At 25.2% G+C, this 14,002-nt stretch overlaps 1 protein-coding gene across 2 annotated transcripts in view; it reads right to left on the bottom strand.

Moving 5' to 3' along the window:
- Window positions 1-4,182: 4,182 nt before the first annotated feature.
- Window positions 4,183-14,002, bottom strand: part of shaker (Potassium voltage-gated channel protein Shaker) — a 338,010-nt gene continuing 328,190 nt past the window's right edge. The window contains exons 10-12 of one of the 2 annotated variants that reach the window (XM_065507664.1): window positions 5,081-5,271; window positions 4,706-4,984; window positions 4,183-4,587 (exon numbers count right to left, since the gene is read on the bottom strand). In XM_065507664.1, coding sequence (XP_065363736.1) covers window positions 4,713-4,984; window positions 5,081-5,271 — 463 coding nt within the window. In that variant the 3' untranslated portion in view covers window positions 4,183-4,587; window positions 4,706-4,712. Of the gene's footprint in view, window positions 4,588-4,705; window positions 4,985-5,080; window positions 5,272-14,002 lie in introns of those variants that run through there. The other variant, XM_065507667.1, reaches the window with a different exon arrangement.

Here is a 14,002-nt window from a genome sequence, read left to right as displayed (position 1 = left end):
TTATTATTCATCCCATCTTTGGAATGCTTCTTTGTTTTTAGGCCATACCTAATGCGAAATATTGTTATGAAATTATATTTGAATTTAAATATAATGGTTTCTAACGGATATTTTTTTAAGTTACAGCAGTTAACATAACTGTGGACATTATTAACATAGCTGAGGAACATACAACATTGAATAAAAGCTTTGAGTTGATCAATGTAGAAATATAACTTTCATGAAGCTACAGAAAGGAAGATAGTTTCAGAGGTTGCAGTCGGTGTTGAGTTTATGATAGACGCTGTTAGAAGTAACAAATGTTTTACCAATGTACTATAGTTGTACATTATAAAGTGTGTATGTACAATTGTTGTGTAAATTTTAATAAAAAAAAGAGTTGTTACAATTTTAAATTACTAAACAAATTGCTTTTATGTGCATTCAAAAGCATCCGGTTTATTAAAGGAAATAAACCATTGTTTTTAAAAGGTAAAAACGTAACAATATGAACGAAGCAAATGGAGAGTAAAAAAATATACCCATTTTTATACATTTCAATTCAATTTTCAGTTACGAAAGAGTGTTTAAAAAATTTATCTAGATTCCTTTTCAAAAAAAAAAAAAACTTATTAAAACCAATTTTATATCTCAGAGCATAATTTAAAAACCCAGCTATTAAGTAGAAAAAGATAATTGAAACTTAGGTAAAATTTTCAAATATTTCAGGAGTGCGTAAAAACTTCGAATGCTTTGCATAATTCTTTGAAAGCTTTCAACAGTTTTTACACTCTCCTTAAAAATTTTAAAATTCACTTAAGTTGTTTTTCAAAAGCCCACAGATATCTAGAATAAGAGCACGAAAGGAATTCATTTAAACTTTCTGGCGATTATGTTTGCAATAATACAATCTCATTATGGTTTTGAACATTTTATGGATTTTGTGCAAAGATTGTATGGCAGTGTATAAATAATCAAATTGCCCCTTGTTAATTAAGATTTTTTACCTTTAGCACGGATGACCTCGTCACATACTATATATTTTCACTGATTTAGAGCAAGTCAGCGGGAGACAATACCTTCACATAAACAGCTGGAACCTTTGAACAATTGAATTTCTTGCCTGCGTTTGATATGTACACCATACACCATACTTATATTTATAAGCAATATATTTTATATTATCAAATTAAACTTAACCACAAATTGAGTTAAAACGAAAAGCACACGGTCAATGCAAACAATTCAATTCACGAACAGTTATACGATATAAAGAGTACAAAAGTGAGACTTAATACTCACGCAGGCCAAAAAACAATGGTCGGTTCGATTGCCGAATTGTTTGTAAACCCGAATTTCATAGATTATTTGTTAGTAGTTTAGGAAGTAATGGAAAACAAGTTGAGGAAACAATTACATAAAACTGTTGAATTTTAATCTCATTGTCAATATTTGCTAACATACTTTTAGGCTTATACTAAGTACATAACATACATACAGACATACATTCATTCATATAAGGAATTAATTTATTAATTAATTAACTAACGAAGTTAAATTAAATGTACTAAAACATACAAGTGCTATACATATTTGTTTAATTAATTGTAGGTACATAAACATACATACATGATATATTTTATTGAAACTTCAACTTTTGCTAATTTAATTTCGGTTTTTTTTTTAATTATTAGAAAACTAAACTAAAGTAAAATTTACAATAAAACTTCAGTGTACAAACTTAAAAATGGGACTGGCGAATAAAAAAACTGTATAAATTCAAATAACAAAAAAAAAAAAAAAAATAATTAATTAATTAATTAAATTTAAAAAAAAATATTAGGTTTGTCTCTGTGTGTGTGTTGTTCTCTTTTTGTTTCATTTAACAATCTTTTTATCATGCAATCGCGTGGACGGTATTCAAAGCTTTTAGATAACGTTTCATGTTTTTATTTATATTTTTTATATTAATTTGTTTGTTTATTTGTTTTATATATATTTTTACTTAGTTTTAAATTTTTTTTTTTCATTTATAATTTATTTTAATTCTTTTTTTTTACATGATTATCTATATAAATGGTTGTTATTTATTTATTGTTTTAATTTATTTATTATTTTATTTTAGTTTACATATGTACACTTTCAGATATTGTTCATAAAAAGCAAAATTATATTTTTAAAAATAAAAAATTGTGAGTGTGTTTTTTTTGTTGTGGTTCAGTCATTTTATTTTTAGAATATTTGATTTTTGTTTTCTTTTTTTTTATTTTAAATATTTTAATTAATTTTTATTATTTTTTGATTAGGACAATTATCAAAAAAATTATGGTCCGAAAGAGAGAGAGAGAGAGATACATATATAGAAAGAGATTATTTTTATTATTGATATTAATTATCTTTATCGTTATGTCTTATTTTATTTTTATTAGGTGAAAAAGTAAAAAACGCAAACTTAAAATATAAATTTTTAAATCCAAAATAAACAATTTAAAAAGTAGACAAAAGTTGAAGTACATATTTGATTTGAGTTTTATTTTATTTTAGTTTTTTCTGTTTTTGGTCAAAGAGCATGTTTTTGTTTTGTAAGATTTATTATAATATTTCAAAAATAATAATAATAATAATTATAATTCATAAAACAAAGCCTAACTGAAAGTTATTTTTTTAGTATTGTTGTTGTTGTTGAAAAGATATTTTGAAAAGTTATTTATTATCTAAGATTTATGATCATTTTTATTTGAATGGAAGATTTCATATTGAATTTATTTATTTATTTATTGCATTAAATTATTCATTTTCTAATATTTACAAAATTAATATTAATATTTATTTATTTATTTCAATTTTATATATTTTTTATTTTATTATTTAAATTAACGGCAGTTTTGTTTTATATAATTAGCATTTTTTATTTCTGTTTTAGTTTTATGTAAAAAAATTAACTCCACACTACTCAACATCAGAAATGAAAATTTCGAATAAACTTCCGACCGCTGACTCGTCTATATATGTAGTGTGTACATTTGGTTGTTTTGTTATTTTTCGAGTAGTGCGTTTGGGATTATTGTGACACTTGAAATTTTGAGTCAAATCAGATAATGTGTTAACCCGTTGGAAAAACTATTTTTGTTTTTATTATTTCAAAATTATATTTCCCATTTAGTTAAAACAAAATCGAAATATATACAGATTTAACAATCTAAAAAGATATAAAAGTAAAAAATTGCTTGGAAAAATGTTCCAGTTATTAAAAATTCCTCTGACTACTATGCGTCCGTCCCTATTCACACGAAAAAGAAAATGCACACAAAATTTAACTCCTTAGGGAAATTTTACTATGAATACAATTTTCACCTTTTAATTGTTTGCAGATTAATAGAAATTCTGATATGACATATTCCTTTACATGTGGTCTGGTTGGAGGAATTTTTAAAAACTTGAAAATTTCCCAACCCACATTTCTATTTAGAAAGATAATTCTGTACAGATTACGATTCCGTTATCACTTTAATATTTAATAGATTTATTTTTGTCAAAAATTAAAAATAACTGATTAATGTTATCCAATTTCACTGAAATTTTCATCGCATCATTTTTATACCAAGTAACTAACAATCTATTTAACACGTTCTTAAAAAACATTGTTTGCTTTTGTTCATGAGGAATTTGAGAATATACATAGGTTTTATGCAACAGTTTACGTATATTTGAAAGGGAAAAAAGAATTGGCTGTCATCCTTGATATAATAATAACAACAACAACATATGTAATGAATTAAAACTATTAACGATTGTCAAGAAATAAAAATAATCTCAGAAATTTTTGAATTTATTCAGGCACAAAACAAGCGAGGATATTTTGAATTTGACAGCACACGAATCAAATAAATAATAAAATTTGAATGTTTTAGTCTTCCTTTCTTAAAGAAAAACCTAACAAAATTATTTCATGAATTTTTGACAATTATATTGTCTCTTGGAAACTACTGTGTATGTTCCATTTGAAATCTTTGTTGAGTAGTCGGAGTGGAGTGTGTGTTAAAAACTGAAATCAAATTTAACATAAATTGATTTAATCTCTTTTATTGTTTTTGTTATAATAAAATAATTTACTATTTGTTTTCCATTTTTTATTTACTACATTTGTTATAAACCAATTGTCTTCTATATTTTAATATACTATAATTTTTGTGTTTTTTTCTTGTTTGTTTGTTTTTTTTTTTATTAATTTTAAGCTAATTGTTGATTTAGTTTTGTTTGTTTAATTTAGCTTGTCTTAAAAAAATTGTTTTCTAATTATCAACTAAATTTATTTTATCTATTCTTGGTTTTTTTTTTAATTTTTGTATCCTTTTGGTTTTCTTTTCTTTACTAACAATGATATTTGCTAAATGTTTTAATTTTTTCTCTTTTTTTTTCAATTATATTAAATTCTAAAAAAATAATAAAAAAATTATAAATTTATTTTGGTTATTTGAATTTTTCTAAAAAAGAACGTTTTTGTCATTTTTCATAAAAAAATGAACTTTTAGACCGCCTTTGATGTCGTTTCTGGCATCCAGCGTAACATCTCACGACGCCAATTAATACTATGCTCCACGTTTTTTACTAAAATTAAATTAAATTGCAAACATGTGGAATATTTAACTACTACGACTGTACACAATATGAACGAAGAATAAATTCAATACCTGGAGAGATATGTTAAAGAAAACAAAAAACTTACCCAGTAGTCAGACATCGGTTTCAATACTGACCGCCATAGCGCTATTGTGTCTCTGGTTTAAAGTACTAGACCCTCTTACTCCATTTTGTTGAGGTTGTTGCAGTTGTTGCTGTTGTAATTGCAATTGAAGTTGCTGTTTCTCAAAAGATTGTTGTGTTCTTAGGAATGGAGCTAAATGACGTCCTGGATGATCAGTCAAACCCGGCGTTCCAATGCCATCATCTAAATCCATAATATCCGATGACGATTCAGACAACGATGATTTTCGATAATGTTGACCTGTTTCAAGCGAAATCAAGAAGGAAAAAATTGTGTTAAAAAAAAATTCTGTCAAGAGATTTGTTGCTGGTTACAAAAGTAATTTGAAAACGTTACCTAAAGCACCGGGCATATATGAACAACTTGTGACATGATTGAAATTTTGGCTTTGCATTTCCTCTTGATCCGTCTCGCGATGGTAGAAATAATTGAAATTACTAACAATAACGGGTACGGGCAGAGCGATTGTCAGCACACCAGCTATCACACATAGCGAACCAACGATTTTACCCCAAAAACCAACAGGTCTAAAGTACGGAAATGTGTTGTTGCAATTGTTGTTGTTGTTGTTGTTGAAGTAGTCGTATTTTTTATTTGAGGAAACAATTTACAAATGTTGAATGAGAAAATTTAAATAAATAAGTTTCTTTTTTTACATTCTGGTTTAAATTTATCATTTCATTTTTATTTTTTTTTCAATCATAAAACATCATAAACAAAAGTTAATTTAATAATAAGAAGTTTAGAGACAAAGTATAAATAACACCAATTTTACAGAGAAAAATTATGTATTGAAAAAATTGAAGAATTTATAAACAAATGAAAGTGAAACGTTTAAAAATAAAACAAAACGAAATTAAAAAATTAAATCATACAAACTAAAAGTCACTAATAGTTCTAGAGATTGTGTTTAATATGACCGATCGAGTGATAAAGTGATCGTTAGTTAGTGAGCGACAAAAGACAAAGTTTCTAATGTTTATGACATATGTAATGATGTGTGTGTGTATATGTGTGTGTGTATAAATGTATTTCTATATGATTTTTGTATGGATGTGTATGATAAGAGCTTTTGAAGAGCGAAAAAAAACAAAGGTAACAAAACAAATAATAAAAGAACGTAGAGAGATAGAAAATAAAGTATGTGATATATTATTTTGATGAATGATAAGTATGACGAGACACTTAGATTGAAAGTTATTTTATAATTACTATAGTCAAGTCCATCTAGTTTGAAGAATTTTTATATTTTTATGAATTTCGAACTACTGCAGTCAGAGTCGTATACATTTAAATTGTTCATTTTATTCTCTTTTATAACATATACATAATATATATTTACCACTATGATTGTAATTTCTTTTTTTTTTTCATTTGTTTTTTATATCGAAAACATAATTTACATTTAATTACAGACATTACATTACATTAGAATTTTTGTTAAAGCTTTTCGATTTTCTAAAATTTCAGAAATTAAAAAGCTTTAATAAGTTGTTTTAAGTATTAAAAACAAAATCGTGCTTTTTAAAACTTTAAGCAAACAGCTTTCAAAAGCTCATGCATTTGCAAAAGTGTTAAGGATTAATGGAATATATTTGTATTTGGTTTGATTAGGGAGGAATAGCAGGAGAAAATGGATTTAATATTGGTGTTTGTTTTATTTATTTTATATATATTTTTTATATTTTTTTTTTTTTTTACTTTTTTTGATTTTTGTTCTCGTAGTAAAAACATAGAAATTGAAATATTAAAAACAGTGAATGTACAGATATAGAGCTTTACAATAAGTTTTGCTACAGAATAAAAAAAAAATATTTATTAGAAAATATTATATTTAGAATAATAAAAACAATTCAATTTAACTTACCGAATACTTCTATGATGCGTTATGTGAAAAAACATATAGAACGTATTAATATTTCAGGTTTTTTTTTTATTATTATTTTTTTAAAATATACATACACTATAAGTTGGTTATACGGCTACTATCAAACGCACAATTCTAATTTAAGCAATTTATTCTTAATGTTTACTTTATTCACCTTAAAATAACAATGATACATAAACTAACTACACCTATCTTTACTACTTTGGATATCGAACGCGACAATACTAACTACAGGTTTTAAATTTAATTCAACAAATTTAACTCTACTTGAAGGTTTTAAATTAAAATCATACATATTATAATACTACATCGTTTTGCATAATAATTTTTTTATATATAGCAAACAAATTTAGCTTGGAATAACTCCAGCGATAAAGTGCGACTTCAATATTCAGACAGAAGTCAGAACTAGTTTTCCGTTAAAGTACATATGTAGATTAACATATTTTTTCATTTACCTAAAACGTAAACCAATCCCTGATAAATACTACTTACTCTAATTAGTCTTATCTTGTTACGGTGAACTATGATAATTGCAAAGTACAAGCCGATTCACTGTATAATTAGCTCAAAAACCATTAGGTTTATTGCAACGCTCAATACTGCGTGAAAATTTCATATTTGTTTTCTTATTATAAATATATTCAGTTTCGCTACATCTATTTGTATTCTCGGAAAAAAGTCATCATATAATATAAATTTATAATACCGGCGGCACCGATTTCTATGCATTTTGTATAAAAACATTTATCTGGTTCATCCGATTTGATAAATTTTCTATTACTAGAAAAGGTCTGTGGCAAAGTTCCTAGATTCATGCGTGTAATTGGTTTCGGAAACAAAATATGTATAGTGGTCAAAACAAGATTTTAAATACATTTTGAACCAAAACTTATTACCAGTTCAACTTTATTGTAAATTTTTTGATACAAGTTTGGACTCTATCGTGTTTTAATTGTTTTTTAACGTCGAACGGACGGACATTTTTTCTAAATTTTTTTTTTGGTTTTCCCTTTTCATAAATAACCACTTGTGACCAACAGAGAATAATTGGGGAAAACTTCATCCTGCTAGCTTCTTCCTTCTAGGCTCTGTCGTACCTTCAACAGATGGACAGACGGACGGACGGACATAACTAGACCATCTTAGGGTAATACAAGGTAAAAAATATATGTGTATACTTTTAGGACTAATATTTCGATGTATGACAAAATCAATACCAATATCTTTTTGGTGGTGGGTATAAAAAAATAATTTTAATGATGTTTGATGTTTTTTCGAAAAGATGAAGATCCTTGATTTGAATCATTAAGTCCTTATTAATCATTCTGATCTCTCTGGAATCTTATATTCCGGCCTCATGTACCTCCTCTAATATTTTTATACAAATTTAAAGCTCCAAGCAAATCGATTTTAAAAATGCAAAGGATTCTTACTTAAATCTACGATATTTTGTAAATACATTTTGATCAAGAAAATTTATTATTATATTTGCCAAAGAAACTGAAGAAATTGTTCCGTTTTTTCAAAATAAAAACTTCTAAAAATCCCTCTGAGAGATCTATAAATTAAAAAAATGAAAATTACAAAAAATAATTCAAAAGTTTCTATGTTTAATAAAAAGGAAAAAAATATTGTTTCAAGATTCGAAAGAATTAATTCTAAATCATATAAAGCTTGATCTCTTAATCATTGCATGAAAGCACTCATTACAATTTAATTCGTAATTCGCTTAAATACTAGTACTTTGAGAATTCATTGCGCAGGAATAATAAATTCCTTGATTAAATTGTTTTTTCTTTTAAAGTCATTACAAATAAATTTAATAAAATTTGAATAAAGAAAATATGTGTTCATACAATTTGTAAACGATTTAAATTAACAAACAATTTAATAGTTTAAAGCAGTTATGTCCAGCTCATATGCACAATGTGCGAGCTTTTGTGCTTTCACACCGACAAGAATACAACAAGCAATCAGACAACAATGCTTGCTGTTTATTTTGAAAACAAACAACGATCAGTCGATATTGCGCTGTACTTTTAAAAAAGAGCTTTCAAAGCTGTTTAACACAAACTCAAATATCGATGTATGCGTGCTTGGACGTTTAAAGTTTGCAAAAATGCAATAAACTAAGTAATTCGATTTTATAGAATGAATGGCAGAGATTTTTTTGTTAATCCGAATTAAGATTTTAGTGAATTATGCCCAAATTCAATTAATTAATTTATTCGAAGCTTGAAATATGATGTTTTTTTTTTTTAAAAATTATAAAATATATCAACAATAAACTATTTTTTTTTTTAATTTTTTGTAATAATTGGATTTTGTTTTATTTTGGTTTTTAAAGCAATCACTTAATTTGTTGTTTCAGTTTGTATTTATTTTTTTTTTATTAATTAGTTAGTTTTATAAAGAAGTTGTTTTCTTTTTTACCACTTTTTGTTTATCATTTAATTAAATTTATTTATTTTCTTTTGCACTTGACTAAATAATTAATAAAATTTTGTTGTTGTTGTTACTTATTTTAAATAAAATAATAATATTTTAAGGGGTTTTTTGTTAAATACGCAGCGTATTAGTTTTAGTTTTTTAGATGCTTTTTGTTTATTGAAATTAATATCCTGGGTTTTGTTTATTTTAATTATTTGTTTTATTTATTATTTGCTTTTTTTGTATTAATAACGATTATAAAACATTTTCTATTTTCAATTTATTACTTTTTGCTTTGTTTTGTTTTTTGTTTAATCTTAACAACAATTTAAATTTTTAATTTGTTTCTTATTTTGTTTTTAGTTATTATTTATGGTTTAAGGGGAATTTTAGTTGAGGCATAATTAATAGTTTTATTATTATTATTATTTGTTTTGTTTAAATTTACTTTTGGTTTTGCTTTATTTCTTTTAAATAATAATTAAACATTATTTAATTTAATTAATGATAAAATTGCAATGTTGCTGGTATTGTTTTTGTTTTTTTGGGGAAAATTTGAATTTGAAATTGTTAAAGTATTTCTGGCTTTTTGTTTATTTAGAAAATACCTTTTTTTTTAATAAATTTAATGCTGTTTCTGTTTGGTTTCTTTTGTTAAATTGCAAAAAAAAATAAGAATTTGTTTTATATAAATACTTTCTTTAAAATAAAATACAAAATATATATTAACATTTTTGGCTAACTAATAATTAAAAATTATATTAAACAAAAAATATAAATCTTTTTTTTATTTTTTATGTTTTTTATTATTTTCAATAATTATTTTATATATATATTTATTTTAATTTAATTTAATTTACTTTTACACTATTTTCCAGTCTTTATATCTTTTTTTTTAAAGAAATTTTAGGTATTCTTTTATTTGTGTCAAAAGTTAAAGCGAATGTTTTTTCTTTAGTAAAAAAAAATATTTTTTATTTTGTATTTTTTTATTAAAGTGTTTATTGGAAAACTTGAAACGATTGTATTTAGTTAAATTGTTTATTGAATGGTTAAGCAAAAAGACTGTATTTTGTTTTAAATTTAATAATGTTTAATATTGTAGTTAATTCAAACATATCAATCTATCAATCAATCACTTAAGGTTATTGCCCAAAACAAAGTTAAGTAAAAAAATATATGTATATGTAGTATAATATTGTAGTTTAATATGCTAAAAAAATAATAACAATTATAATTATGTATAATAATAATAATAATAGTAATAGTAATCGGGCAACTACTACTTTGAGTGTAAGAATCAAAGAATTTTAAAAGGAGAGATTGTATTTCTAAGTTCTATTAAATTATTATGTTTTTAACGATATGTTTGCTTCTTATTTTTAAATATTATTATTCTTTTATTTTTATTTTAAAAAATGCTAATAGTTTCTGTTAAAGCAAGAAAATTTGTTATTACGATTCATTATTAATTTTTTTATTTTTATGCTATTATTTGCAACTTACTAAAATTTAGAAAAAATACTTTAGGTTTATAATTTAGTTTCAAATGTACTCTATCATAAAATGAAGTAAAAAAATTACAAATGAGAAAAATAAAAAATAAAAATATCTAAATTATTATTGTTATTATTATTAATAATTTTATTAGTTAATTTCTATATAGGTATGTATGTACATTTTTACATTAATTAAGTTTTTTATATATTTATTATTATTATTTACATTCAATTTATTTAAAAAATGGCATACTGTTTTTGTTCATTAAATTTTAATAAAAATATTCAAAAACTAAACTACATTCATTTACTAAATTTGTAAGATAAGCGTTTCATTTTTTTCATTACCTAAATCTATAAAATCGAAACTAAAATTTAACCGTTAAAATTATAAGCCAATATTAAAAAGAGAATAAATAACTTTAAAAAATTAAAATAAAAAGAAAATTTTCTAAATTATATTCTTGTTTAGAATGTTCTATAGGACAAACATCTAGCTAAAATTGCTATCGTGATATTCTTATGAACTTTTCATTCACAATACAGTAAAACCTTGATAATCCGGATAATTGATTGCAGACCCTAAACCGGAATATCAAATTATCCGGACTGCCGAATAAAATTTTTAAACATTGTTCATGTATTAAAAGTGCTTTTTAAACACATATCGATGGCTTAACATGCAAGGGCTCTAAGTCCACTTTTTTTAGAAATTGAGATTTTAATGCAGTAATGTACAATAAGTAAAAATACATTGATTACAAAGAAAACAAGTAAGAGAGCTATATTCGGCTGTGCCGAATCTTATATACCCTTAACAAAATTATACTTAAAAATATTTTTTTTTTAAATATGTTTTAAAATTTTTTTTAAATTTTTTTTTTCCAAATTGTTTTTTAATTTTTTTTAAAAAAAATTTTTCAAAATTTTTTTTTTTAAATTTCTTTATTTATTTTTTTTGGAAAAAGAATTTATGACAAAAAAAAATTTTTTTATGAAAAAAAAATTCGGGTTAAAAAATATTTTTTCCGATTTTGACCCATTGTATGTCCAACTTACTTTGGTCTTATATACGTCGTTGCAAAGGTCTTTGAAATATCTATCATTAGATATCCATAGTGTCTATATTAATGACTTAGTAATCCAGATATAGGTCAAAAATAGGTCAAAAATCGAGGTTGTCCTAGTTTTTTCCTTATATCTCAGCCATTTGTAGACCGATTTTCTCGATTTTAAATAGCGACCGAGCCGGAAGAATTTCGGAGATATTGATGTATGAATCGTGTATGTAAGTTATTTGGGGGCTTCGGAAAGTTGATTTCAACACACGGACGGACAGACGGACATGGCTATATCGATTCCGCTATCTATAACGATCCAGAATATATATACTTTATGGGGTCGCAAATGAAAAATGTGGAAATTACAAAAGGAATGACAAACTTAACCACTCATGGTGAAGGGTATAAAAATTGGAGTTATCTCGCATTTTGTTGTTGTTTTGTAGTGATGAGCAAAAGCGCTTAGTCCAATTTATCACAAGAAAAAGCTCTAAGTCCCTATAAAATGTACAGTTTAACCATTTCTGTCAAATTGTTCAATGAAATGTATTAAAACAAGTAAGAAAAAATGGTCGGTAATTTTCGGAAGAGGGTCTTATTTGGGAGCTATGACTAATTATGGACCGATCGCCATCAAAGTTATTTGCGTTGAATTTTATGTGTATACCAACATTTTTAAGAGATTTATGCTCGTTAAATTGATTTTTGGAAGTGGGCCCTATATGGGAGCTATCACTAATTATAGACCGATCAGCATGAAATTAGGCGACATGTTTTCCATAGTATAAAGTATTTCGGGAGGACATTTGACATGTGTGACCGTACCTTTAGACCAGTGGTTCACGCCATACAACAATTGTTTGAAAAATTTACACACATTTGTTATACTCTTTTAAAAACTTTTGTTCATTCATCGCTGAGAATGCGAAGAAACCACATGTGACGGACTATCGCAATTTTTTTCAGAAACTTATTAAGCATTGTTGTTGGTTGTTTTTGTTTGAAGCATAGCAAACACACGCGTTTCAATTACAATTGAACACAATAAAACAAAGTCAAAAATAAATACAAAATTTAAGAGAATTTCGGACTTACAATGTATATTTTTTCATTTCCCTAAAATTTAAATTACATTCATTTAAAAAAAAAAAAAAAATTTTTATGAAAAAATATATTTTTCCTGATTTTGACCCCTTGTAGGTCCAACTAGATATAAAAACTAGCAAATAAAAAATGAAAGACAAGTTCTAAGAAAACGACCTAAGTCCATGGAAAAAATACAAGCTAAGCAATAGAAAAAGCTCTAAGTTCAAAAAACCTTTTATCTCGGCAAATACTTATGTTATCATTTTGCTTTTACGCACATCGAAAACAAATAAAATATAAAAAAAATTGCGTTTACAGAATTCAAAAATATTTACGCAAAAAAAAGTTTGAATGTTTTTTGTCTCTCCTGTAAAATTTTAAAGTATGGACTTAGAGCCTTAGACCATGTTACGCCAGCGATATCTAATGATATATTTATATTATATATTTATGTATCATTTAAATAAATGATTACATTTAAAAGGAACATTTATGGTATGTATGTACATTTTATAAAATAGTATTAGGTACAAGTCAAGAAAATAACAATAAAAATATTAAAGCTATTTATTTTGCTTGGTAAAATAGTCAGTCATTCAATGTTGTTTGTCGTGAATTGTTCAAACTTTTTTACAATGTTTGTATGAAATCCGGATTATAAAGTTATAAAGATGCAATCAATCCGGATTATAGAGTACACAATGTAATGAAAACTGATGTCCGGATAATCCGGATTAACGCCGTCCGGATTATCAAGGTTTTAATGCAGTTGATTTTGTTCTTAATAGATCTTCATTGTTTACAAAATTCCATCTAAAAATTGCCCATGTTGGGGCATTTTTCAACGTGAACAAAGTTGATGAACGAAAAATGGGAAAAGGGAACATATTTCATGTGAAATATTGATTCGCGATAGGGGTGATTTAGTTGACTAAAACGAGTTGAGAATATAGTTGGAGTTTTTGATTTTTTTAACTCTTAAGATCCAAACGATTATATATCGAAACCCGTCTTCGTATAAAACATTGTCTGTAATTGTCCACATTTAGGGGATAATTTCCCAAAGGTCTATCTATAACAAATGAAATACAAAGTGTGCTTAAAAATTCGTGAACAAATTAGAAAAATGTGTGATGAGTTAGAGATTCCGCACAGGACTTCTGTAGGTTGTGCTAGGATATTGAGGAACTAGAAACAGTGAAACATATTCTGCGCAACTTTCCTATACTACAAGGTTGCAGGCAAAAATGGCTAGGAGAAATATTCCTTGATGAACTGGGGGATTTAGCTA

The sequence above is a fragment of the Calliphora vicina genome, chromosome 4 (genome assembly GCF_958450345.1).
Source record: "Calliphora vicina chromosome 4, idCalVici1.1, whole genome shotgun sequence".
In the NCBI taxonomy this organism is placed as follows: Eukaryota; Metazoa; Arthropoda; class Insecta; order Diptera; family Calliphoridae; genus Calliphora; species Calliphora vicina.
This window is presented reverse-complemented; position numbering and strand designations above follow the sequence as displayed.